A 24,072-nucleotide genomic window follows, 5' to 3' on the forward strand; every position below is an offset into this window, starting at 1 on the left:
CTGCACACGGCCATGTGCACAACCATCAAACACCCGACTAGCGAGCAGGCTCAGCAGGCCAAGAGGTACATTCTGGACAAGGTGCACAGCACAGTGAGGAACATTATTATAACTCTGAAAAGCCAATGCCACAGTGGGTCACTGGGTCCTTGTGGGTATTACACAGAGAGGAGGAACAGTCTGTTGCAGCTGCTCACCCACCCCACCTCCTCAATCCGAGGCAGTGGCTTTGACAGCGCGGTGAGAGATCTTGTGTTTCACTGTATGGTTGTGGCAAACTCTTCTCGTAGAGAGTTTCAACAAAGAGTGGTGGGTCATTGTCGTCACATCCTGCAGTTCTGGTCGGACATAAAGAGGATTTTAATGTCAACAGAGGATGATTTGGAGAGCCTTGAGAGTACCTGCACTTTGTTGGTGCAGCAAATACAAATGCTTGACAAAGCGTTGATGACTGCGGTTCTTTATCAAGTCTTGGACACATTTCTCACAACATCGGCAACAGTTGAGGAACTTTTAAGTGTGACGAGACAGATCCTGGTTGCACGTTCTTCTATAGAGATGGATCTGTCCTTTATTCAGCCACAAGTGGAGGATTTCATATCTTCCACTGATACAATAATCAAAGTGGCAAATTTCCTCTCAGCTGTTGCTGTTGATGCAAAGAGTTTGGAGGGCGTGGAGAACTCACGAGTATGCCTCACCAGACTCAGAGCTCGGCTCGCATCTCTGTCACTGGAGCTGGCAGATAATTCAATGCAAACTGTTGAAAAGATTCACGAGGCGTGTGAGAAATGGGAAGAGGAAGAGACGAGTCAGCTTCAGGATGCTCTCAGTGATGTAATGGTTGTGAGGGAGTTCACCAGTATTGCCATTGATGAGTTGGTCAATGATCAGCATGGCTGTGACTCGGCGTACAAAGAGCAAAGCTATAAACTGTTCAAGCAACATGCTACAAACCTTATTTGTCACATGAAGCTGGTGGTTCACTCAGTGAGGAGGCACTTGGACAGAAGTGATGACCCCATCCACAGAAATGGTCTGCTGGTTCTGCTGAAACAGGTCCAGTCATCTCGAACCAAAGTGAGTGAGTCAGTCAGAGACATGCTTCTCGGTTCCAGTCTAAATGTGGAGGTGTATTCTACTTTTTCAGATCATGTCTTCATGGCTATTCAGCATTTTAAAGTGTTAAGAAATGGACTTGACGGACAGCAGCATCCACCTCTCCTGAGCCCGCTGCGAGAAGAGGCCCGTCAGCCGGAAATCTCACGGACATGTGTGCCAGTCAAAGACGCCTGTGACCTGAACCTGGATCATATGAGAAGAGGCTGTCCTGTTTTAGACGTTATGGAGAGGGATTCCCAAACCGAACATGAGGAGGAACACTCACACGAGGAACGCTTAGAAGATGAACTGGCTCATAAATACGACTTTGATGATTTACAGATCGCAGCTGTCTCTGTTGAGCCCAAAATGATCCACAAACCTCTTGAATTTGACCTTTTACCCCTCTTGTATGAAGTCGTGACCGTTACTAAAGGGAAAGACGTGACAGCACTCAACCGGGCCTGCACTGGTGTTTTTGAGCTGTCAAACTGTTACGCTCAAGCTGCAAAGGAAGCCTCGGCCATTGTTGATGCGGTCGATTGTCAGACGTTGGAACGTTTTCGAGCAGAGCTGGTGTCCCTGACTCCGCTGCTCGTCCAGACAGCTCAGGAAACGGCGATGAGCTCATCGATGAGCACGGAGTGCGTCTACAAACACAGCGTACAGTTTTCTGACCTTATCACCAACACCCGAAAGGTTTTACTGCCAGTAGCTGGAACCTGGTATAATGCTGTTTACACTGAGCTGCAAGGGAATCTGCCGACAACGGCAGCCACCGTTACGCAGCAACTACATGAAGTGATGACTTTATGTGCTGAAGTCGTCCGGCTCTTGACATCGTCGGATTTAACCTCGCAAAGCAACGGTCAAGAAACGTTCAGCGTTTTACACAACAAGCTGAACAAAGCCCAAAACAACACAAAGTATCTGATAGAGTGTTCCACCTCGTTGAAAGGACAGCTAGGTCAACTAGAGGGACTCTGTATCCTCTGGGGCCTGTCTATTCAGGTTTTGTTGAATTCTCTTGATAAGATTTTGGGAACATCAACTGCGATGAACCAGTTGAGCCCTCAGAAACAGCTATCGGTATTGGCAGAGAGTTCGCTTCGAATCCAAGAGGCAGCGAGGCTAACCAGCCTGAACTGTAGAAGTGCTTACAAATCCAAACAGTTAGCAGGATACCAGGATGAACTAAAACCCCTGACTGAAGCCTATCTCAAAGCTGCAGAAGAGCTTGACATAATTCCCAGTGTCATGCAACTTGCAAAATCGGATTTCATCCAGAGACACCTTTTGATTAAAATCAGAGTGCTTTCTTCTCATTTAAGCAAGGCAAACAATGATTATGACGCAGCACTTCAAAATATTGTCCGCATTGCTTATTGTGCTGCTGAACACTTTTGGGAGAACAGCACGGAGGATGTGGAGCAAACATTTGACAACGCAGCTCAAGCGCTGTTTGAAAATGTCCAAACTGCGACCAAAAGAGTGGAGGACTGCTTGCACTTCATCCGCGACCCACATGCTCGCTCCAACCTGAGGTCGATCAACGACCGCCTGTCTTTTCAGATCTCAGACATCATCAGCAGGGCGAGGCTCATGGTAGAGACTCACTATATCTGTGACACACTCAGTCTGGACGTGCAGATACAGTGCTGGTCCGCCAGAGCTCACTATGTGACGGAGGAGCTCAGGAAGCAGGATGGGATTCACCGAGAGGCTAAAGAGCACATCAGGGCTGGCCTACAGGGCAGGACACATATCAAAGAAGTGTTGGCTGCAGTCCCGTCTAAAGTCAAAGAAGTGGAATTTCCCTTTGACATGACAATGGCATCATGGCAGAGAGGCAACACAGACAGCAACGATGCTGCAGAACCAAATATTAACGTGGCAATTGTGGCAAAATATGGACTTGGAAATATTGGAAATGTAGGTATCTCATAATTAACACAATTTCAGTGATTCCGTCACAATAAATCATGTCCCTACATTTCTTTAAAGGACGGTGTCAGATCTGGAGCATTCAAAGAGGCTCCTTCGCTGACCTTCACATCCCTTTTTCTAAAGCAAGAAAGTGACAGCTGGGATCCCAAGGACAACAGAATTGTCCAGATGACCAGAAAGATGGCTGACACACTATGTTACATGAGTCAGTACCTGAAGAAGAAAGGCCCAATACTGGTACTGACCACTAGAGGGCACTTTACTGCCTTGATCTTGATATTTGCTGGGCAACCTCATCCACAATAATTCCATTTTCTTTTCAGAATAAAGAGGCATTTGTCACTGCAGCCAAAGATGTGATCTCAAGCTGCCAGTCAGTAACTCAGTTCATCAGAGTTATTGCCAACCACTGCCTGGATAAACAGTGTGCAGGTGAACTCTCCCTCATAGTTGAGCAGATTCTCACCATCACAAACCAGCTTAGCATCATCTCCAGGTAAGAAGTAGAAAGAGATAAATCACACACCAAACTAAGCTAGAAAATAATAATGAAGAAAGTGAATGAGTTTTTCTTCTTCTCGACTTAGTGTCAATGCTGTAACACCCGGGTGCAAATCTTCTGATGAGATCCTGGTGAAGAACTCTCAAAATCTACTGCAGACGGTGCTGCGTGGGGTCCATGCTGCAGAGACGGCCTGCATCACAGTAACTCAAAATGAAATATGTGACATCAGCTCTTTTCCATGTACTGTAGATATATACAGTACAGCTCAAACTCTCCTCGGCCATTAAAGCAGCACAATGGCTCTCTTGTTCCAGGGTTTGAAGCAGCCTGAACCAAACTCAGATGGTGCCGAGGCTACAGCCTTGTGTTTCCAGTGGAAGAGGAAACTGGAGATCCATCGAGCCCAGCACACCTCCAACCCAGAGACTGATGAGCTGGGTTTGAGGAAGACCTCAACCCACCCAGTAGCACCCAGTCTGGCCCCGCCAGTTGGCTTCAAGTGATTTGTGTCTCACGGAATAATAAGCATAACATAGATGAAATATTTTGTTTTCTATTTGAAATAATATATAATTTGATATAATATAGGCTCCAGCGCCCCCGCGACCCTAATGAGGATAAGCGGTATTGAAAATGGATGGATGGATATAATAATAATAATATAATAATGTGAAACCCACTTAATCCCGAGACGGAGCTTTTCACAGACGGTCATGCTCAAGGACACTTCAGCAAGAAAGTATCAAATATGTTATTGATCCTTATATTTGATATAACGCTGGACATGTTACTGATTGTATTATGTTCACTAAAATGAGACATGGTGTATGTTATATTGTATGTTTTATGTCTTTATTTCAGTTATTCATAACAAAATCACTGAAATGTGACAAGCATACAGTATGTGTTGTTAAATGTCATATAGTATTATCACAACCATAAGCACCAAACTGACAAAAAAAGCATTATTCATTAAAACACTCAAACACTGTCTGTACATGTGATACAAAATAGGTATATACAAAGTGAAATATGAAAATGATTTTTTTTAAAAGTACATAGCTTAGTTTCGTTCCAACACGGCTCATCTTAACAGAGACAAGACTCAAACTATACAAACCGACGAGCGTTACGCCACCGGGAGCCCAGAATATTGACCTTTTGTAGGACACATAACCCCACGGGCACGCCGACACTCAACTCCAACACAATTCAACGTGAAAAATAGTCATATTATCACAATGCAATGCAATGTGACCAAGATAATATTGTCTTTCTTTGTATGATAAACTTCTTACTTTCTTATTCTGATGAAGACATTGAAAAGCTGTTTACTCACTATTTACAAACTTGTCAGCAGTGAGAGTTTTGAGGAATGACAATAACAAATTCAATGTAATAACCAATATTAACTTACTTAATTAACTGTCATTACAGCTATAGGTTAACGAGTGAGAAACGCCCACCACAGTAACTTTACGTCCACAAAGCATTTAGGCCCGTTACAATTAAAAAAGGTCTGACAACGTACACAACACAAGTTGAATGGACACAATGTTGCAAAATTATACATTTCTTCTCAGCTGAGCAGGGAACCTCATATTATATTTATCTGACCTGGTCACGTCAGAGGTGGACAAATCACAAACATATTACTGTGTCAAGTGAATAAAAATGCAAATATTCAAGAAAACATCTGTTGATATTGTGAGAAAAAAATTAATTATAAGCATAAACAGAAAGATCACATCATATAAAAGTGCCTTGAAATAAGGAAATACAAAAGAATCTCAAGGGAATTCTTACAATTATTCTTGGATTGAGTATTGTTCATCCTGAGTGTGAATTGACTGGACCATCTATTCTTCAGGGTGTGGGATGAACCCATGTGGGTCAGTTCTCCGTGAAAACTATACAGGTTAACAATTTCTTTTTTTGATCATTTTAAAAACATACATGAAAATTACACAATGATAAAAAAAAGACCTGAACATACACACTTTCAAAAACACACAATAATGGTTAGTTTAAAAGTAACTTATACACTGCGTCTGTGGACAATTCATCTCCATACTGACAGATGTGTGGCACACTAGATAGTATGTGAATCTATACAGGATCATTTATATACAGAAATAAATAAGTTAATGTAAAGCTAAATAAAGATCAACATACAAATCTTCTTTGACTTTATACATGTCCACACTTGGTTGTTTACTGACAGAAAGGGGAAGCAGTGGGATCAAAAGTCTTGAACACATCTTTAAGTGTCCTGTCGTCTGCCTCGTCCTGTGGATCTTCCCGTTTTGGTTCTCCCTCCATGGCCTCCTCCTTCTTTTGCTCCTCCTTTTCCTCTTGCTTATTTCCTTCCGCCTCCTCTTGTGCTCCCGTGGAGACCTGTCCTCCTGGTTTGGCCTGCCTCGGGTCAGTGTACTGGGGTCGGATTAGCCCGGCCAGTGCCTGGATGGGGAGGTTATGAACTGCAGGGGGTTTGACAGGTGAGGCAGGAGGCACTGTGGGAGAACTGGAAGGCGGAGGCTTATCCGAGGCGACGTCTGTGCTTTTGGCCTCATCGTAAGAGCAACTTCGTTGGGTTGGTGAGAGTGGCGGAGTATTGTCTTTCTTAGCTAGGAGTTTCAACTTCAAAATCTTTCTGGGAGGCTCCGCTTGCTCCTTCTGAACCTGCTCGGTTTGATTACGAGGGTCGTACAGACTGATGCCCCCTAGGATTGTAGTGGGACTCTCTAGTCCTCCACCAGACGATGCCAGCCGAGGGGCATAAGGTGGCAGCCTCTCCGGCTCTGGCTTCACTTGGACAGCATGAGGAGAGGAGCTCACACTGGCCTTCTGTAACCTGGGGTCCACGACTCCTCCCACAGAGAAGGGCACTTTCTGACACAGCAGCTTGGAGTCCAGACTCCCTGTGCGCTTGAGTCTGGGGTCCAGAGTCTTGTGCTGACGCGGATCTACAGGTCTTTCAGTGTTGGATCGAGACTCGAGAGATCCAGAGGGCAATCGACTCATACGTTCCTTCAAACGTGCAGCTACCAGTCTGGGGTCAATAGATGGAGGGCTAGAGACGGGGGGGGGATGGTCAGGCAGGCTTGTTCGGTTCATCTGAGCATCTGCAACTAGAGGTGGAAGGGGCAGGTTGATGGAGTGCTCCTGTTTGGGCACTAGGGAAGGGAGGAGGTCCTCAGGTCCCCACACCACTGTCTGTGCAAAGGCTGGGCGCTGGAGCAGGATGTCCACCCGTATGTGGCTAAACTGTTTTAACTGGCAACGAGGGTCTCGCAGCCCCACATCAGCGCTTGCGTCTAGAGGGATGAGAACAGCTTTGTCCCTGAGTTCCCTCTCTCCTTCATCATCCTCATCTCCTTTAGGAAGCTTCTGAGGAACAGCACGGCTCGGCTGGCGATAGGAACTATGCTCCATTGGTCTCACCTTCCTGGGGTCTCTGGAGAACCGTGGGTCTGCAACGCCATCGGACTCCTTTTTCATATCAGGAGGTCGCTGTCGAGGGTCTGTCTTCACACGGGGGTCGCTGGGTGGGGCCCTCTCCTTCACAAGCCGAGGATCACCCAGTGCTGGAACTGGGGCAGTCTGGGGGGGCTTTGACTGAGACTGCTGCATCGCACTCTGCTTCTTAAGAGATTTAAGGATGGAGGAAACACAACTCCCATCCTCCTCATCACTTGAGTACCAGTTTGTAGTTTCGTCTGCAAAAAAAGATTGAATTATAATTTAATATTTGTTCCGTCTGAGCATTCTTGTGTATAAGCACCTTGTTTACAGATGTGATGGGATCATTTTCCTTGGTAAGAATATTGGTCAGTGCTTAATTTCTGAGGGAGTTTTTTCCCATCTTAATGAGTTCAGCGAACCTTTTTCTTTCCCGGAAGAACTTACCTCTGTTTGCATTGTTATCCTCCTGGCCCTCTGCTCTCTGTGGCTCATTTCCCTGTGGATGTGACTCCTGTTGCTGCTGCGTCAGGTGTAATAAAATGGCCTTCTGTACAGCTGGTGGTAAGGATTGCAACTGCGACTCCGCACCCATCTGCTGCTGGAGGTTCTGCATGAAGGCCAGACCAGGGTCGACTACATTGAAAATAAAACAAAGGAAAACAATGTTGCAATTTCAGTTAAGCTTAAAAGATAATTAACCTTTTGAATAACAATATCTTTATTACATTGACCTCCTTGTGGACCCATGGCCTGGTTTCGGAGGAAGTTGCCGAAGAACTCTACTGGGTTTTGACCCAACGACGGAAAAGGGAAGAGACTCTGCAGCATCTGTAGATCTGGTATAGGAGGGAACGGAGGCATCTGCATATTGTTCTGAGGATTGAGATTGGGTCGGTTTCCATGGAAGGGTGGGGGTGGACCCGGGGGGATTGGTGGCGGCATTGGAAATCTGTGTGGTGGGTGCAGCCCGGGGGGGCTCTGTGGCATGGAAGGTCCAGTGGAGTGACCCATGGGAACAGGAGATCCAGGTGGAGGAACAGGAAGTGCAGAGGGGCCTGAAGGCGCCATACTTCCACTCTGCGCATCCTCTGAGCCGCCGCTAAACTGATCGGTGCCTTCACCCTGATTCTGGGAGAAGTTGGTTCCACTGAAAATTAAGGCGCACAATTAGGTTGAGAAGAAGCAGAGTTTGATTTGAGTTTGATTAGACAGTTTTAGTTACCTCAAACCAATTTTTTGTGCCAAGTCAACAGTAGGTTGAACCGTGATTTCAAACAGGGAGGGGATCTTCTTCCCCGCTTGGCTGTCTGTAGGACTGCTCTGACCGGGAGTGGGCAGCAACCCCACCCCGGGTGGAGGCTTCGGAAGTGGGGCGATACCCTGCTTTCTCAGATCCTCCAGCTCCAACTCGTCCTCACGGGCGTTCTCCTCCTCAGTGTTAATTATCTGATAATTGAGTCAGAAAGCAGAAATAAGACAACTGTTGACCCTGACAGCCGAGTATCACTGGGCATAGAAGGTTAAGAATACCTTTTGTTTTACCTTATCAAGCAACTCTTTAGTCACATCGTTCAAAGCCTCGTGGGAAAATTTGCAGTTGTCCCCTTGATAACATTTGGCTCCAGTATGAAAGAACTTGCACGGGTATTCATGTGCAATCACAGGTTAAGGAATGGGACTAATTAAAATTTCACTTAATTAGGAAATGCGATTACACATATGTAATTACAAAACTTGTGCATAGTGAAGGATATTGTGCATATAAATGCAATTATCTCCTTTGCTGCAGTATCCTTGCAGGTAAAACTTACAAAGTTCCTTTTTCTTATCTGGTATGACGAGCTCATGTTCAAACTTGCACTGTTCCCCCTGTATGAAGTAAGAAATATTTAAAGTGTTTATAGTGTTACATTGTTAAAGCAAGTAAAACAACATTAGCGCTACTATACCTTGATACATCTGCCCTCCAGGAAATACTTGCAGATGTATCGACCGTTGTGTTCAACTGTGTGCTGATTGATAAACTCCTTGCTCATAATTGGCCGTTTCTTCTGAAATCCGGAGGAATTTTTTCCTTCCTGTGACACAAAATAAACAAGATGTGGTCTTAGTTTCGCATTTTTCTCAATTTATGCATTAATGTACGGTACCAAAAAGGTAGAAAGCTGAAAAGAATGACCAGTTTTGTCTGATTCATCATGATGCTTTAAATATTATGGGACAACTGTGGCTTGTATTCTACTAAAATAATATACAACACTAATACATCTGTCTGGGAAACTCACTGGCATCATGTCTTCCATGCCCTGGTCTCCTCCTCGACCTCGTCCACGTCCTCCCCACGGTTTGCCCTTCAGCTTCTTGTTCTTGTAGAGCATCCCACGCCCTCTTCCTGGGCCGCTCCCTCTGCCTCTTCCTCTCTGCCCAACTGCACAATGAAAAAGTAATAAACATAAAATGAAAAAATAGTTCCAATCCTTTCCATCCTCCAATCTGCTTCTCCTATTGATGGGAGCAGGAGCCGATCCCAGCTGACATTGGGCGAAGGCCGGGTTCACCTTGGACAGGTAGCCTATCTCAGGGCACACATAGAGACAGACAACCATTCACGCTCACATTCACACCTACGGACAATTTTAGAGTCTCCAATTAACCTGAGCTGCATGTCTTTGGACTGTGGGAGGAAGGCAGAGAACCCAGAGGGAACCCACGTTGACACGGGGAGAACATGCAAACTCCACACAGAAGGACCGCCCAGGATCGGTGATCGAACCCGGGCCCCTCTTCCTCTGACAGCCACTAGACCACCATGCAGCCCTGCAAAAATAGTTAAATCACTACACGAATGATCGGATATAAACGTGGTTGATTTTGAAAAGCGTTCATACACTGCTGTTGTTTCATCCCCCTCATGCTTCCTCTCTTCATCTGGTCTTTGGCATAGCGTCCTCTTCCACGACTCTGGGAAGCGGACTCTTTTGACTGCGGATACTCGGACATGTCATCTTCGTAATCCTCCTCCTCTTCATTATAGTCATACTTGTCATCACTGTAATCGCTGTATTTGTCAAAATCACTGCTCTTGTGCTGCGGGGACTTCTGTGAGTTGCCATGGCCGCCCTTTGAATCCCGTCCATGCTGGCAAGTCAAAGAGAGAAATGTCACACAATAAGGCCTTTATGAAAAGTAAGCGTCAGCATGCCAGCGGTGGCGAACTCACCTGAGAGGACTGGCCATCAGATCCCTGGCTCTTGCGGTTTTTGGTTCTTTCTGGTCGGTCATAGTCAGAGTCATAACTGTCCGAGCTGGAGCTGCTGGAGGGGGAGTGGTGCTGAGGAGAGGAAACAAATGAGAAACACAACATTAAAGTGAATTATTAGGAGTAGTTCAAAGTCATGCCTTCATTGCGGTATTATATCTTACTTTCTGTCTGTCGCGCCGCCTCCTTTTGGACCTCCTCTTCTCTCGAGTCTTTTTGTATCTTTTCCTGGAGTGCCTGTGAGTCTTCTCTTCTTTCTCTTTTCCTTTCTCCTTTCCCTTCTCTGTGTCTTTCCCCGCTGCAGCCTCTTTGTTTTCCTCTTCGATTCCAATGCCTTCATCATCTATTTCTCCATCTTCCAGTTCGCCATCCTCTCTAAAATGAGGATGCAATGAGTGTAAGGGTTTATTTACCGTATTTGTCAGGATGAGGCATAATTCAAATGTTGTTCACGTCATGAGCCAAACTTCTGATGAACAAATAACACAATATCATCTGCTGTCATGATTTAATAAGAAATATAAATAAAATTACACTTAACTGTCATAATGTATTTTCCCTTCATTTGGAGTAAAGTACTACATATGATGCCAGACAGTTTCCAAAATGCCCTAAACCTTTCCTGCACTAAAACATCCCATCAATAATTAAAGGTTTCGTTTTTATTTCCTGTGAATCAGTGTGTGGTTATTTCATGAAAGACTAATTAAATTCAACCTCTGGTTGAGTAACATCCATGAAAACCTCATTCAGTATAATTAGTTAATGACAGTCTGGAGTCAGAGATGAGTTAAGTATAATTTAGGCCCACACATAACCTTTAGGACAAAGGTCCATAATAATAATAATAATAATAATAATAATAATAATAATTACTGCAAAGTAAAAGTAGGTTTTTGGTGGGCTGTCCAACAAACACTATCTGGCTGAAAGGCCTGAGCACTCACAAGAGCATCCAATGCTGGACTCTGGAAAACAGTGAAGTTCATGTTTAAAGTCCCAAATGTCCATTACTGTAATGAGAATGCAGGGTGTTCTTTCTATGACTTTGCTGCAGCACCCATGACCCCTGTGTGTTTGCAGAGCGGTCGTTACTAAACACGAGTGAGCTGGTGACCAGGGTACTTTACATCCACGCCAATGGGCGTCATGTCTGAGACAGGACTGGTTAGGGTATATTTAGATGGTTAACTTATAACACTCCACTTAGGCAGTTAATAGCAAACTTTTATAACACCCGGTTCACATTCAAAACCATGTACCCATACCAGTTGATATACATCAAGTATTCCACTGTTAATGTTATTTTTGTAAACATTTAATGTCAGCTGCCTTAAACTATATATAAATGCAGATTGGAGCATGAAACAAAAACACCTTGCAATGGGAAAGAAAGTTTCACAATGACCCAGGTCTGCTTTCAGACACCAGCTTCCTCTTCCTACGACACCAGTGCAGGACAGGCTTCAACCGGGCACCCTTCATAAAGCCACCTAATACCGAAATATACTTTGTCGCCCAGAAGATTCAATATAAAACATTAAATTCAACTTCAATATCTCTGGGGAAAACTGGCATACAAGTACCCTTCCCTATTGTCACATTTCACCAAAATCATGTAACTAAACACTAATAAATGTAGTAAAATACATATACTTGCATCACTTGTATAATAAGGGCGGTATACAAATATCGCAGAATAAGTATTCAACTTGTCGGCAATAAAACCACAATTCTCCTTATTGAGCACAATTATATTTGAAGTTCCTATTGAAATACTATTGACTCTTTCATTTTAAAAAAGGACTTAAAGCAGTAGGATATCCATGTGAGCAGAAAAGCAGTTTCCCAGAGTGAGGCACGGAAAGTGTGAAACAGGGACAGGCTGCCCTCAACAGCGGAGAACACAGTCCACCAGCTTTTGTTGCAACCAAACGCAACACCAATAGTTTCTTCTTCTCTGCTGGAACTTGTGTTAGACAGTGAAATCTTTGCTTTGACACCAGCAACCATTTTACCCTCTTTGTTAACATGGTCTGACAACCCAGCAAGCACTTACAGACCAATCCCAGGGACACAGGCCCGAACCCAGCAGAAGCACATAACCTCTCAACCCCGCGTGAACCCGGTCTCCCTCAGCAGTACTGCCAGGTGCCCGGTAGGGGGAGTACAGTAAGAAGATGGGCGTGGCTGGACCATTCACATCATCGTCATTTGCATAGTCCCCTTGTAGTTGGCAACAATGAAGCCATGAATTCATCCCAGAACCACAACAACACAAACGACGAGGTCTGCCACCTCGCATGGACATGATCATGAATGACGGGAAATCTAGGCTGTCTGGACAGCGATATATTCAATTGCACCAAAAAAGGCATGCAAAGATTTTTTTTTTGGTAGGGGTGGGTGGGTGGGGGTGGGAAACCCTGGACCCTGAAATTCATGGTTAAATAAAGAAAACAGTAACACACGCACGTCGACCCACCAACAGCACTCAAACGCACAGATGAGCGTATCAAGAATTGCATAAGAATGTTACTCGACCTTTCATCCCCTGCAAGCTCAGAGTCTGTCATGTTTTTGTCAAGAACAGGGGCTGGGGGACTGGAAACAAGGCTCACAGAAGCCATTGGAAAGCGGATCTGCCTCCCTTCTCCCCGGTACAAGAGTGAATTAACTCAGTCACTCGAGGAGACGTTGTGTTGTGAGAGATGCTGGAAGATTTCAGACTGGAAAAAACTCACGGTGTTACATGTCTCGACAGAGACAGTAAACGGACACTGTCCTCTTTCATGTCAATGACGTTTTAACTCTGTGAGCACAGCTTGATACCCCGCTTTGCTAATGTCCCGTCGGTTGACAGCTGCCATGGTGAAATAGAGGAGGCGGAGGGAGAAACAGACAGAAATGTAACCATGTTCGTAGATTTCAGCATCTTCATAGGATTTCTCAACAGGGACATCGTCTCAAAATGGCTTCTGAGGTCTGCAGCACATTCCTGGATCGTGTATTCCTCCACGTATATATATAGTCCTCTGAGGATCAGTCTAACCTGGTTGCAACTAATCCGCGTCTGCTATTGGCCAGACGTTGCACGGGTGACGAAAGCTGCGATTCTCATTGGTTAAAAAGCAATGTCTGTTATTTTCAACATCTGCAACAATAAAGCGTATACGACGCACAGTTTTGTCCTTTGTCAACGTTTTCATTTATGAACGTGTGTATTACGCAGTTACAAAAACCCGAGATTATGATATTCTTATCAAAGCAAAGCAGCTGAAGTTCAATTCCCGTCCTCGCGTTATTAGTGGCTACGTATTTTGATCGTTGTGTGAGCTCTACTTCACGCGCTCGTGCAGTCCTGTTATTGACCACCAGGTGGAGCTCCGACTCTACAAACAAACCCTAAAAGACTACAAACAGACAAATAAACATGATACACGTCCGGTAGTGAGTACAATGTGTATCAATACACCCACAATGCCTCAAAACGATGTTGTTCTTTATAGTCTACAAAACAATGTGGCCTTAACGGTGAACGTGTGTTCAACAGTTCGGCTCACCTGATCGTACGGATAGATAACTGGTCAGTTTAGGTGTGTATAGCCGACTATCAACGACCTGTTTCGTAATGAGCATCATAACATTCCGAGGAAGAGCCTATTCTGAAGAGATCCAGTCTTTTGAGTTTGTATGGAAAAGGAAACAATCATCCCCCCCCCCCCCCTTTTTTTTTGGAGGAGTTAACACACATAATTAAGTTAGTATTAACTCGTGCAATTGACCAGATATAGATGACTCTGTGGTAAACTTTTCATTGACAGCAACATGGAGATGTAAAGAGAAAAATACACAAATGTTTGGGAGTATCTCGGTGGGAGGGATTCCTGCTGCAGGAAACAGTTAGGTGGCGTGCAGAGCTCAGAGGCTGAACTCTTCGAGGGCGCAGATAGGGAGACGGGAGCGCATCTCTGTCTCGGACACCTGATGAGCATCCTCCAAACTCTTCAAACAAGGGGACAGAGCTGCACATGAGATACTAGTTTTGGGGATTTTACCTCCAAATCTTGGAGAACACCAACAGGATCACTGTATTATTGCTGGAGATGGCACTGTCCTTTCGACGCAGGTGTTTGCTGTTGCTGTGTTTGACAGCCATCCAGAGTGGCAATGCTGCCGTTCAGGTAAGAGTAATCTACCTTAAATGCAGCAACTCGCTTGTCCACGAAGAGCTGCCGTCTGGGCAACTTGTCTCAATAAGGTGTGTTTGGACATATGGTTCCTTAATCAAATCTCAAAATCTGACTACACATAAACTATGTTTGGGAAGTATTTATACATTTGGTCAAAATTAATCCATTTTAATATCTTAATCCTATTATCCATACAAAAAAGTCTTCCACCCCCCAACTAATAATATTGTGTTTTGTTAAACTTCTTTTTCCATCTTATTATGATTGTGGTCAGTGATCCCAGTCGACAGTTTTCTACGAGAGAAATTGCACGATACTTTTTGATTTTCCCAAAAACTTCCCTTGGAGCATCCGGATATGAGTCCTCTCATGTCTTGTCTGCTGGTGGCATTTCCCCTTTGCCTGAAAGGAAAAGGAGCCGAGCACGGTTTTAACTACTGCACAAGTCCAAACTATGTGCACATTGAATGTTAATGTATTGAAGCTGTTGTTGTGCAAGGCCCTCCAAATGCAAGTGCAGGAATGTAAGGTATGCTGCACAGAGAAATTGTTCCAATGAGCATGTGATTAATAAACCCTCCTGAAAGGATTAGAGGCACTTTCTCTGAGGAACTTTGTAATGGCTTGACAAGCTTTCTCCCTCAAGTAACTGCTAGTGGCACCCGTGCTATTTTAAGTTTACTCATACAGGATTCTCCAATGGGCCTTCCTTCCTACCCCATGCAAAATATACAGAAGAACATCATTTTGGACTTGACATTTGCCAAACAGCTTTTGTCCAGCTGTGTCTGCCACTAGAGTTGTGATATCAAGTGGAAAGGGGAGAAGAAGAGAGATGCTGGGCCTAGAATACCTCACATGTGTGTGTAATGATGGAAAATAGAGCTCAATAGAGAGCAAATAGAGTTTAAAAGAAAAAGGAATCATGGTGACCGCATCATGCAAATAGAGTACATGTTACATAATTTATTCTAATATCAATGAATACTCTTTGTGACCAGAACAACAATGGGTTTAGTTTGAATTACACTACAGCGGCACATTCGTGTTTATTCACAGCTCATGTTTCATACTTGATTCCTGTGCTCGTTTTCTTAATTCTGCTCATAGTGCTCATGCTTTATCCACAGCCGTGCATGGACAAGCACCAGGTGGTCGGGGTGCTTCGTCAAATGGAGAAGTTTCTGAAAGGCCAGGAGATGCGTTTTACGGAGGGCCTCAGGATCATGAAGTCAAAGCTGGCGACGCTCCAGAATTCTGTCTCCAAGTTACCTCAAGCTGACCAGTCAGCTTGTGAGTATTAAGCAGATAACAGCACATACCGCCACCCTAGTCATCAGACTCCTCATTCAATTCATATTTACATCTGTGCTTTTCTGAAAAAAGGTATTTTGTCCTCAAACCTAATCTTCATCAACATGCTCTAGAGTAGTTGATACTTATTAAATCCAACTGACTCCCTTGTCACACAGGTTGAGGTTGGGCAAAGCTATGCAGGGATGTACATATCTCATCATAATGATACAACTATCCTATATGTAGGATTTAGTGTATTACATTCTGTTATATTAGCCCCTTTCACAATTATCTATGTAATGTATCTTGATAAAGATATTTAGGAAAGCTTGTGTCTAATTGGGTGAATTGATGCGTGGTGTTTTTATTCATAGGAGTTATACACTTCTAAAAGCTCTTATTATTGTACGCATTTATTTTCACAAAGAGTTTACAGAATGAGTGGATGTGCAATTGACAATCCATAAAGTTCCACATGCATGATATACGACTGAGGTTTTGAAATCTAGTGAATGGTTATTCACTTAAAGGCAACAGAAGATTCCAAAGTATAACATTTACAACATTTCGGGAACATTTAATTGTTTAAAGTTAATCTTCAAACAGATGTCTTGTTAATAGAGAGCCAGATTTCGCTTTTATTATGGGATTACATATTCAACCAACAATGCAAGGTCATCTCAGTTACAGAGCTGGGTACCTGACAGGGGAAGTGGATCTGTGGAATTGTGTTGTTTGGCAGCAGACGCAGAGGCCAATTTGTTATTGATGGACCAGTGCAGTCCATAACTCTGGAGAGTACTTGGCAAGACAGCAGGAAGCAGATATTTTTCATTTATACCAATAAAGGCTCAACAAAATGAAAGTACAGAAGTGAAATTACTGCGCCCCAAGCTAGCAGGATAACAATCCAAAAATACACCTTGAAATAAAAAGTGAATATATTATTAATTCAGATACATTTACAATAAATGCATAATGTTGTGCAACATGCCCTATGTTGTTCTTGCCTATTCTCCAGTATAGGCTTTCCTTTCATCTTAAAGTGAGTGGTGGTTTTCCCTCGAGGTTGAAAGCATAGGAAACATGTTCTCTGACTGGGATGAGGCCCACATTCTCAAAAAAGTCAAAAGCCTAATCCATTCACAAAGTTGTGTAATGTAATTACGTTCTATACAAGCCATAAACTTTCCAGAGCATGCAAAAGAGCATAACATTTGGCTGCTGGTGAAATTGTGACTCATAAAAATGGCCGGCGATGTGCTGGTTTGACTGTGAACGAGGCATTTGAACCGTCCTCTCCCGTGAAGGCTCTGCACTGCTCAGTGACACGTGCAGATCCCCAGGCAGGGAATGCCAGAGGATGTCGGGAGGCTTACTCCACATGTGACCAGCTTCCTCTCGTGCTCTCTCTCCCTCACACACAGCTCCCACCACCTGCCCCACGCTGGAAACCCCTGCTCACGGAACCAGGTTTGGCTCAAAGTATTTTGTTGGACATGAGGTCCATTTCACTTGTTCCCAGGGCTTCCATCTTGTCGGTTCTGCCACTCGCGTCTGCCGGGACAACGGCACCTGGACCGGCATCGGTGCCATCTGTAAAGGTGAGCAAGACGCACAGAGTTCCACGCCCATCGCTCTGCCACAGAGCCTGTTTTCTTCTTTTTTTAAAACCATGTGCGAGACTAGTGTTGCATTTGATTCAGGTGAGGAATGCAGTCTCACTTCAGCTGCTGTATGTTTTCATCACAGGATCAGGAGCTTTTCACCCCCATGACTTTCTCCACGTACAAACACACAGCCACGACAGATGATTCAGTGGAATGTTTTGGGCCAGGAAGTGCCGTGTCTGTGCAATTCTCACTGCTGGAGCAGAGATCCCCACAGCAGTTTATGGCGACCTCGGCTCAGCCGCGTCTGAATGTCAGGCTGAAAGAGACAGCAGCCCAGAAGCCAAACTGAGCTCCTCACACACACACACACACACACACACACACACACACACACACACACACAGATAACAGGCAAAGAAAAGAGGCATTCTTTAGCGTGGCTGGAGCTCCTCTGCGTACTGAATGAAGCCCTCGTTAAAAGGGCATTAAATGTCTCTGAACACAGAAAAACACCTGTACTGCATTCCACTGTGGGGTGCCTTTCCCTCCAGGTTTCCACCCCTCATGAACAGTAGTGGTTGGGCTACTGTAAGATAAACCATACCTCTCTTGCTCATGTTTCCCTGGTTCTTTGACAGTAGTCCCACTAGACGGGGTTAGGTCCAGACATTATACCCAGACCATGGTCTGATAACACAGAAGTATGTTAAGCATGCTATTGGTTGCCCGGTCAGCCTGTGCTGGTGGCACTCTACCAAAAATTCCAAGTGGCACACTCAGTTGAACATGTGCATATGTTTATTGACATTCATGGTTAAAACAACATTAGATGGCTCGACTCTGCACAGTATTATCCCTGTTCGTGTGTTTCAGCTCGGCATAAGAGGTCTAAATGTAGTCGTGCTTAAAAAGCAGTATTGACAGAGTGTGAACACTTTAAAGTTAAGAAGAGTTTAAAAATATCTAGCAGAGTGATGTGGGCCTTTTCATGTTATGGCCCTGTGGTGGCCCCTGGGGAAGCCAAATAGACATGAAAGGGATTGGTTGTCTTCCAGTATACTGTGGGCTCAGAGAGCAGAGGCTGCTTCATGATTTCACCAAATTCACGACTATTCTTCTTATTCTTGTTGTGCGTTTTGTAGGACTTCTGTATCGAGTGGCTACACTTATACGGGATTATCATCTTTGTGGCCACTGTTTGATGATTAATCAATCTATATGCCACAACAAAGACAATAAGACGTAACATTGGGAGGTAAATGAATAGATCAGTACTATACAGTACCCACAGAGATGTCCTCAGTATGTATTCATAGGGTAGTATTTCAACCAGCTCTTTTTGAATCCCACTATTTTCCATTCCAGACGCTACTGTACTCATACTCATTTATACCAATTTTGCACTTGTTAAGTTTTAGGAGATGAAATGCGTTTGAACAAGTATAAATAAAGTTTGCATGAAAACATACGTATAATTGCTGTCAATCTGAGAATCTTTTTACTATAACTTATTGAGAAGTCAGGTACTACTTAACTGTTTGTTTTGCAGAGAGGTAAAACCTTCACATTTTAAAATGCTTCTTATGAGCCTTACAATTATGAGAAAAACATATGTCCAGAGACAAACACCAACAATTTGACCATGAAAGCACAATATGGATTTTATTGATTTACATGTTAAGAATCCTCCCCATTAGATTTAATTAAAATACTACTTTTCCACAAATGGAACAAATAAAAAGGGCATCAGAGATTTACTGTTGACACACTGTGCCCATAATGACAGTACCAGTTTTCATTTTTAAGCAACAGTTATTAAACTGCGTGGACACTTATTGACACTATTTGGATGGATGGTAGATGGGAAAGGCTGATGTTCCTTCATTTTTGTTGACATTTCTTTTCTTTGAGGATCTAATCTCACCATCATTTTCTGCTGTGTGATAAATTGGGCTGCAGAGGATTTCTGCATTGTGTTGAATTATTCTATGTATTTTATTCTGAAGCCCCTAGTATTTTTTTTATTTTGTAAAAGGTGATAGAAGCACACTGATTGTGAAGATACCTCTGGATACACTTTTATACCACTTCTTCCTGCAGAAATAGACCTTCAGCCTGAGGCCAAGATTACAAGCTGTTTTCACAGATTATAACTGTGACAACAAACAGTGTCAAAGGGAGCATCAAGATTGATGAAATATAAATGTCATCTCAGAAATAGGTATCTCAGAAGGAAGAAGCTGCAAGTTTAAAAAAAAAGAAGCTGACAACAGTGATTATTCTGTCCCGCCCCCACAGATATAGCTGAGTGTGCAAGTAATCCCTGCCAGAATGGAGGTACCTGTGTGGAAGGTGTTAACCAGTACAAATGCACCTGCCCCCAGAACTGGAGTGGCTCTCACTGTCAGCATCAAACCCAGACAGGTCAGTACCACACATATGTGAGACTCTTTGTTAAGTTTGTATGTTCTTGTCAGTCAAGACTGAGATCTACTACTGTACATGTTTACAAATTGTTCAGCTGGAGATCAAATGGACAAGTCTTCAACTTTCATATGTTCTCCCCTAACGCAGCCCCACCTGAGTGGAGTGTTATGAATGATCCAGCGTTCAGCCGGAGACCTCGCTGTGCCCAAGTGAACAGAGCCCAACACTGCAGCTGTGATGCAGGCTTTCACATGAGCGGCACCTCTGACAACAGTATCTGTCAGGGTGAGCTGCAAATGATGTGTTCCTTAATAGATCCCTGTGGGGGAAATGTCCTTTTCGCTGCTCCTCCTCACAGGGAAGCGAGGTCAGCTACAGATCTCGTTGCTCAATGACGTGTCAGCAGGATGAATAGCATATGTCCCGGAGCAACCAAATTGTTTACTCCTCTCGTGATGAATAAGGTTACAAATGAGAGAAATCTGAGGGAACAGTCTGTGACAAACAAAATAATCCTCTTGAGAGGTCACAAGCTGATTAGCATCCATTTAGGTCACAGTTCAGTTGCTTTTAAGATGTAACTGGTTGAGTAATATTTCAAAATGATTGTTTTCATGTTGTTGCCTCAAATGTATTGATGCAACAATGCTGAAAGGGTAAACCTGATGGACCTCAATACTGACAATAACCTGAGGGACAGAAACAACATATTTTGGTTCCTTGGTGTGTGTTGTAAACTGTATAAGGTATATCATTACCTAAAGGCTCCCTCCTAGTTATACTTTTAGGTGCACAATGGCCATGTGATACATGTTTACGACATGTATTTCATTGTCTGTTTCCCGACAGATGTAAACGAGTGTGAAGTGTACCGGCTAGACAAAGGAGGGAAGCTTTGCATCCACGAGTGTGTGAATGTCCCGGGCTCGTACCACTGCTCTTGCCCCAGCGGCTACAAGTTGCTCCCAGACGGGCGGAACTGTGAGGGTGAGTGACAAGAGGGAACAGAGGACAAAGGCTCATTCACGGAGCCCAAGCTGCAGATCTGGCTGGGTATGTAGCTCCAGAGAGGAATACCTGCGTCTAAAAGAGAGGAGCCTTTAGTTTCTGCAGAGGTGTCTGTCGGCCCTAGACCTCGTTACCACTTTCATTTGCACCCCTGAAGCTGACACGGCTTGCCAGTGGAATGAGTGACCTCACCCTTTCCCAGCAGAAGGGATCTTTAGGACATGAGACTAAACTGAAAACCCAAATAAACAATCACAGCGCAGCACCCCTTGCTCAGACTGTGGTAACCAGCAAGCAGGGAGTCAGTCTGGCAAGTCTCTCTACACCCTTCTCATTCTTACATGCCTCTGCTGTTTTGTCTTCCAGATGTGGACGAATGTTTAAGCCAGCAGCACAACTGTAGCCGAGGGACAACTTGTATCAACACGGGGGGAGGCTTTCAGTGTGTCAACCCAGAGTGTCCCCGTTCTCATGGCAACATCAGCTACGTCAAGACATCTCCCTTGTAAGTGGATAGACCCCAATGTGACCCCTTCGTCATTGGTTTTGTCAGTGAAAAGCTTTTCGAAAAAAAAGTAAAGCGGGATCACATCTTCCACGTGCCAGTCGGGAACTTGTCATCAACTTTCAAATGACCACGTGAAAACTAAATCACAACCGACTGTGAGACACCAATGGGCTCCTGGCGAACATTTTGACTTGGAATAGCAAGAAAAGCAGAAATAAAACAGATTTTGTGTTCAGGTGTGCAGGTAATCCATGCCAGTGAACCGGTTAAAAGGTTAAAATACATGTATTGACTGTCATTGGCGAGGTGCACTTAAGCAAAGTGTTACAGCCTTGGAGCTCAGAGGAATTCAGGTTTCATGCAACTTGGACAGAGTTTTGGCCATATTGCTAATAGTAAAAATAACATTAAACTTGCCATGGTAACTGCTGAGATCTGGCTTTGCAGCAATACAACTAACTGTCAAGTTAACCTAATTGTTTTGGAAGAGAAATCAAAGGCTTCAGATGAAAGAATTCCTAAAACTGTTATACATATCCACTACAGTTTACCAACCAAGCTCCTGCTTCTACTTTGACCTGCTGTAATTGCTGTATTATAAGTTGTTGTTGTTGTTGCAGTGATGCTCCCAGAGCTTACTTTATTGCAATATCACCATAACCAATAGGAATAATGACAATAAAACACAAGATATGTTGTTATTGCTGCATCACAGTGGATCAAATCATTCATGAAAAAGAACATGGATGATCAACAGAACTTCACTGCATGCCATTTTTTTCCATTCTCTTTAAAACCCACGTAGACCGTCTCTGTCCTGGCCAAATGTTTGGAGATATTACAACTTCTATCTCCATATTTGTCAAGTCATCAGCAAGCTGCCTCATTAAAGAGGTTGAAACAAAGCTCTGTTTGCATCTACTGAACCATCAATGTGGTGAAATACTGCTCCACTGCCAGCGAAAGGGATGAATAAATGTTTGGGAAAACACTTGTAACAAGGGAGAGAGCGTGGAATCGAGAACGGCAGTAGCTGCGTCTCCATTTCATAACGCGAGGCAGCTTTTGAGATTGTCGTGCACACAGATGGAATTTTGGAAGTCCTGCAAAGAAAAAAAGCCCCCAGCTTTCTATGATCCAACACTTCGAGGCCCATGACCTCATATGTACTGTATGCATGTGTGTCACTTCTCTTTAGTCACAAAGAGGCACTTATAAACACGACTACGTCATTGTTTTCTCAGTGACAAAATGGCTGCACTGCATGACAACTGCCAAATGGAAAACATGTACCATTTTGTCTCGTAGTGCCCTGTGCTTAATATCTGCTGCCTCTCTGCCCGCCAGTCAGTGTGAGAGAAACCCTTGCCCCATGGACAGCAGATCCTGCCACCTGGCTCCCAAGACCGTGTCCTTCCACTACCTGTCTCTGACCTCCAACCTGCAGACCCCTGCAACGCTTTTCCGCATGGCAACCGCCGCCGCCCCAGGGCGCACCGGGCCAGACAGCCTGCGCTTTGGCATCGTGGGCGGAAACTCCCGAGGCATCTTTGTCATGCAGCGTTCAGACCGGCAGACTGGGGAGCTGATACTGGTCCAGCAGCTGCGCGGGCCGCAGGAGATCAGCGTTGATGTGGACATGTCTGAGTACAGCGACCGCACCTTCCAGGCCAAGCATGTGGCCCGGGTTAACGTTCTGGTTTCACCTTACAACTTCTGAGAACGCTTTGGCGAAGGAGAACCACTAGAGACAGACGGGGGAAGAGGAGCAAGGAAGAGTGTACTGGTACTGTTTCTTTTTCCCATATAAGAAATGAAATTGCCTGAGTAGCTGGTTCCAGGCCAGCATTTGTTCAGTGGCCAAATTACCAAAAGAGTGAGAGAGTGGCAAGACAATATTATAATATAAGTTATATTATGAATAACAATGTATGGCAAAGCACATCATAGATGCCTATTAAAGTCAGTATGAGCTTTGACTGAGTGTGTTTGAATGCATTGAAACTAGCTAAACATGAGCATCCATGGGTTTGGAGGGATGCAGAACAGGTTTTGTTGTTGCTTTATGTTTCTATTTTTGTTGTCCATTATAGATCACATCTGTAGCTCAGGGTCCGGCCCCGGGACTGATGCACTGCCCTCGTCTTGTTGATGATGAATCCCTATAAGACATTAGTGCTCCTGAGGCTCTAATTTATTGGAAATATTATTGCTGGTTTTTACATTGGAACATACTGTACGCCACATGTTTATCTTTCATCATATACTGTATATTGGGTTTTTCTTTTGTACTAGCTTGCCTTGTTTAAGCACCATCCATTATACTAAAGGAGTTTTTTTTTTTTTTTTTAGATGCAGTCGTGTACCTGAGCATATTTCCTCTATTACTCATATTCTGTATGTTACCCAGAAATCAGGCTTGCAAATGCACTACACAATTTATCTGGAATTTTAAATGTCTCTACATAACTGAAATAAAGTGGGTCTAACATTTCAGTATTTGTTCAAACTTGACGCTGAACAGTGGGCTATTAAATGTCCTTGTGGCCGTGCTGCTTTTCATTCTACAGTATTCTACCAATATGAGTGAGTTTTAATGAGCCACATTCAAACCAACGCATAGTTGATGAATGAACGCTGGATGGCTCTCGAAGGTTCTTTGACTGGATGGATGAAAGGTTAGAGAGGAAGAATGTGTGTTTTATAATATAACCCTTGAGGCATAAGTTCACAGACAATACAAGGCAACA

At 44.0% G+C, this 24,072-nt stretch overlaps 3 protein-coding genes across 11 annotated transcripts; 2 read left to right on the forward strand and 1 right to left on the reverse strand.

Annotated features, from left to right (window-relative positions):
- The first annotated feature begins 898 nt into the window (after positions 1-898).
- LOC117743959 lies at positions 899-4,392 on the forward strand. 3 transcript variants are annotated; one of them, XM_034551959.1, is made up of 6 exons: positions 975-1,059; positions 1,151-3,033; positions 3,106-3,285; positions 3,372-3,544; positions 3,636-3,753; positions 3,868-4,392. In XM_034551959.1, the coding sequence occupies exons 2-6, from the start codon at positions 1,162-1,164 to the stop codon at positions 4,054-4,056; spliced, it is 2,532 nt and encodes an 843-aa protein (XP_034407850.1). In that variant the 5' UTR covers positions 975-1,059; positions 1,151-1,161; the 3' UTR covers positions 4,057-4,392. The 3 variants fall into 3 exon arrangements, with proteins under 3 accessions (XP_034407848.1, XP_034407849.1, XP_034407850.1); XM_034551957.1 differs by having other exon boundaries at positions 899-3,033; XM_034551958.1 differs by having other exon boundaries at positions 899-3,033; positions 3,172-3,285.
- A 212-nt stretch (positions 4,393-4,604) lies between these two features.
- LOC117743958 (zinc finger CCCH domain-containing protein 6) lies at positions 4,605-13,288 on the reverse strand. 6 transcript variants are annotated; one of them, XM_034551955.1, is made up of 12 exons: positions 13,022-13,288; positions 10,442-10,652; positions 10,239-10,349; positions 9,907-10,156; positions 9,304-9,446; positions 8,968-9,096; positions 8,773-8,887; positions 8,549-8,670; positions 8,241-8,464; positions 7,744-8,165; positions 7,463-7,651; positions 4,605-7,272 (listed from the first exon to the last, which is right to left on the reverse strand). In XM_034551955.1, exons 1-12 carry the CDS (start codon positions 13,069-13,071, stop codon positions 5,768-5,770), a joined length of 3,471 nt encoding a protein of 1,156 aa, XP_034407846.1. In that variant the 5' UTR covers positions 13,072-13,288; the 3' UTR covers positions 4,605-5,767. The 6 variants fall into 6 exon arrangements, with proteins under 6 accessions (XP_034407846.1, XP_034407845.1, XP_034407844.1 ...); XM_034551954.1 differs by having other exon boundaries at positions 7,750-8,165; positions 8,561-8,670; positions 12,822-13,288; XM_034551953.1 differs by having other exon boundaries at positions 8,561-8,670; positions 12,822-13,288.
- Positions 13,289-14,322: 1,034 nt separating this feature from the next.
- LOC117744125 (fibulin-7) lies at positions 14,323-23,800 on the forward strand. Of its 2 annotated transcripts, XR_004611168.1 has the most exons (9): positions 14,323-14,461; positions 15,601-15,763; positions 17,194-17,370; positions 19,678-19,803; positions 19,954-20,091; positions 20,656-20,793; positions 21,181-21,319; positions 22,670-23,108; positions 23,416-23,800. XR_004611168.1 is itself a non-coding variant. In XM_034552245.1 (8 exons), the coding sequence occupies exons 1-8, from the start codon at positions 14,384-14,386 to the stop codon at positions 23,040-23,042; spliced, it is 1,332 nt and encodes a 443-aa protein (XP_034408136.1). In that variant the 5' UTR covers positions 14,323-14,383; the 3' UTR covers positions 23,043-23,800. The 2 variants fall into 2 exon arrangements, 1 of the variants encoding a protein (XP_034408136.1); XM_034552245.1 differs by having other exon boundaries at positions 22,670-23,800.
- The last annotated feature ends 272 nt before the right edge of the window (positions 23,801-24,072 follow it).

Source organism: Cyclopterus lumpus, chromosome 15 (assembly GCF_009769545.1).
Source record: "Cyclopterus lumpus isolate fCycLum1 chromosome 15, fCycLum1.pri, whole genome shotgun sequence".
Lineage (NCBI taxonomy): Eukaryota > Metazoa > Chordata > Actinopteri > Perciformes > Cyclopteridae > Cyclopterus > Cyclopterus lumpus.